This window comes from Perkinsus marinus, assembly GCF_000006405.1.
Source record: "Perkinsus marinus ATCC 50983 genomic scaffold scf_1104296946634, whole genome shotgun sequence".
NCBI classification, from domain to species: domain Eukaryota; phylum Perkinsozoa; order Perkinsida; family Perkinsidae; genus Perkinsus; species Perkinsus marinus.
This window is the reverse complement of record NW_003210895.1, coordinates 1-1659: the sequence shown is the minus strand read 5'-3', so window position 1 is coordinate 1659 and position 1659 is coordinate 1. Positions and strand designations below refer to the sequence as shown.

Here is a 1659-nt window from a genome sequence, read left to right as displayed (position 1 = left end):
TCCTGTTGAGCTTACTACTACTATAACGTCCCCTTTTCCGGTCAGCACAGCTGCTGTGACCGATGAGGCCGCTGTCACTACTGCAGCTCCTGTCACTGACGAGATGACTATCACCACGGCAGCTGGGGAAGCTCCGGGAAGAGACAAGGATGATTCTGATGCAACCACCTCGGTCGCTACCGAGACTGCGGCTGGCACTACTACGATCGATGCTCCTGCTGATCCTACTACTATCATGACGTCCCCTCAACCGGTCAGTACGCCCGCTGTGACCGACGAGGTGGCTGTCACTACTGCACCTCCTGTGACTGGCGAAGTGACCATCAGCACGGCACCTGGGGAGGCTCCCGGTAGAGACAAGGATGACTCTGATGCTACCACCCAGGTCGCTACGGAGGCTGCGACTGTCACGACTACGATCGGTGCTCCTGTTGAGCCTACTACTACTATAACGTCCCCTCTTCCGGTCAGCACAGCTGCTGTGACCGATGAGATTGTTGATACTACTGCAGCTCCTGTGACTGGCGAAGTCACCATCACCACGGCAGCTGGGGAAGCTCCCGGTAGAGACAAGGATGATTCTGATGCTACCACCCCGATCGCTACTGAGACTGCGACTGTGGCTACCACGATCAGTGCTTCTGTTGAGCCTACTACTATTATGACGTCCCCTCTACCGGTCAGCACAGCTGCTGTGACCGATGAGGTCGCTGTCACTACTGCGGCTCCTGTGACTGGCGAGGTGACTATCACCACGGCAGCTGGGGAAGCTCCGGGAAGAGACAAGGATGACTCTGATGCTACCACCCAGGTCGCTACGGAGGCTGCGACTGTCACGACTACGATCGGTGCTCCTGTTGAGCCTACTACTACTATAACGTCCCCTTTCCCGGTCAGCACAGCTGCTATGACCGATGAGGTGGCTGTCACTTCTGCACCTCCTGTGACTGGCGAAGTGATCATCAGCACGGCAGCTGGGGAAGCTCCCGGTAGAGACAAGGATGACTCTGTTGCTACCACCAAGGTCCCTACGGAGGCTGCAACTGTCACGACTACGATCGGTGCTCCTGTTGAGCTTACTACTACTATAACGTCCCCTTTCCCGGTCAGCACAGCTGCTGTGACCGATGAGGCCGCTGTCACTACTGCAGCTCCTGTCACTGACGAGATGACTATCACCACGGCAGCTGGGGAAGCTCCGGGAAGAGACAAGGATGATTCTGATGCAACCACCTCGGTCGCTACCGAGACTGCGGCTGGCACTACTACGATCGATGCTCCTGCTGATCCTACTACCATCATGACGTCCCCTCAACCGGTCAGTACGCCCGCTGTGACCGACGAGGTGGCTGTCACTACTGCACCTCCAGTGACTGGCGAAGTGACCATCAGCACGGCACCTGGGGAGGCTCCCGGTAGAGACAAGGATGACTCTGATGCTACCACCCAGGTCGCTACGGAGGCTGCGACTGTCACGACTACGATCGGTGCTCCTGTTGAGCCTACTACTACTATAACGTCCCCTCTTCCGGTCAGCACAGCTGCTGTGACCGATGAGATTGTTGATACTACTGCAGCTCCTGTGACTGGCGAAGTCACCATCACCACGGCAGCTGGGGAAGCTCCCGGTAGAGACAAGGAGATTCTGATGCTACCACC

General features: G+C 57.1%; 1 protein-coding gene across 1 annotated transcript; it reads left to right on the top strand.

Moving 5' to 3' along the window:
- Positions 1-103: 103 nt before the first annotated feature.
- Pmar_PMAR014831 (conserved hypothetical protein) lies at positions 104-1628 on the top strand (the record flags this gene model as incomplete). Its single annotated transcript, XM_002779633.1, has 1 exon — positions 104-1628. A coding segment is annotated over one exon (1525 nt), but the record flags the coding sequence as incomplete, so codon positions are not given.
- Between the last annotated feature and the right edge of the window lie 31 nt (positions 1629-1659).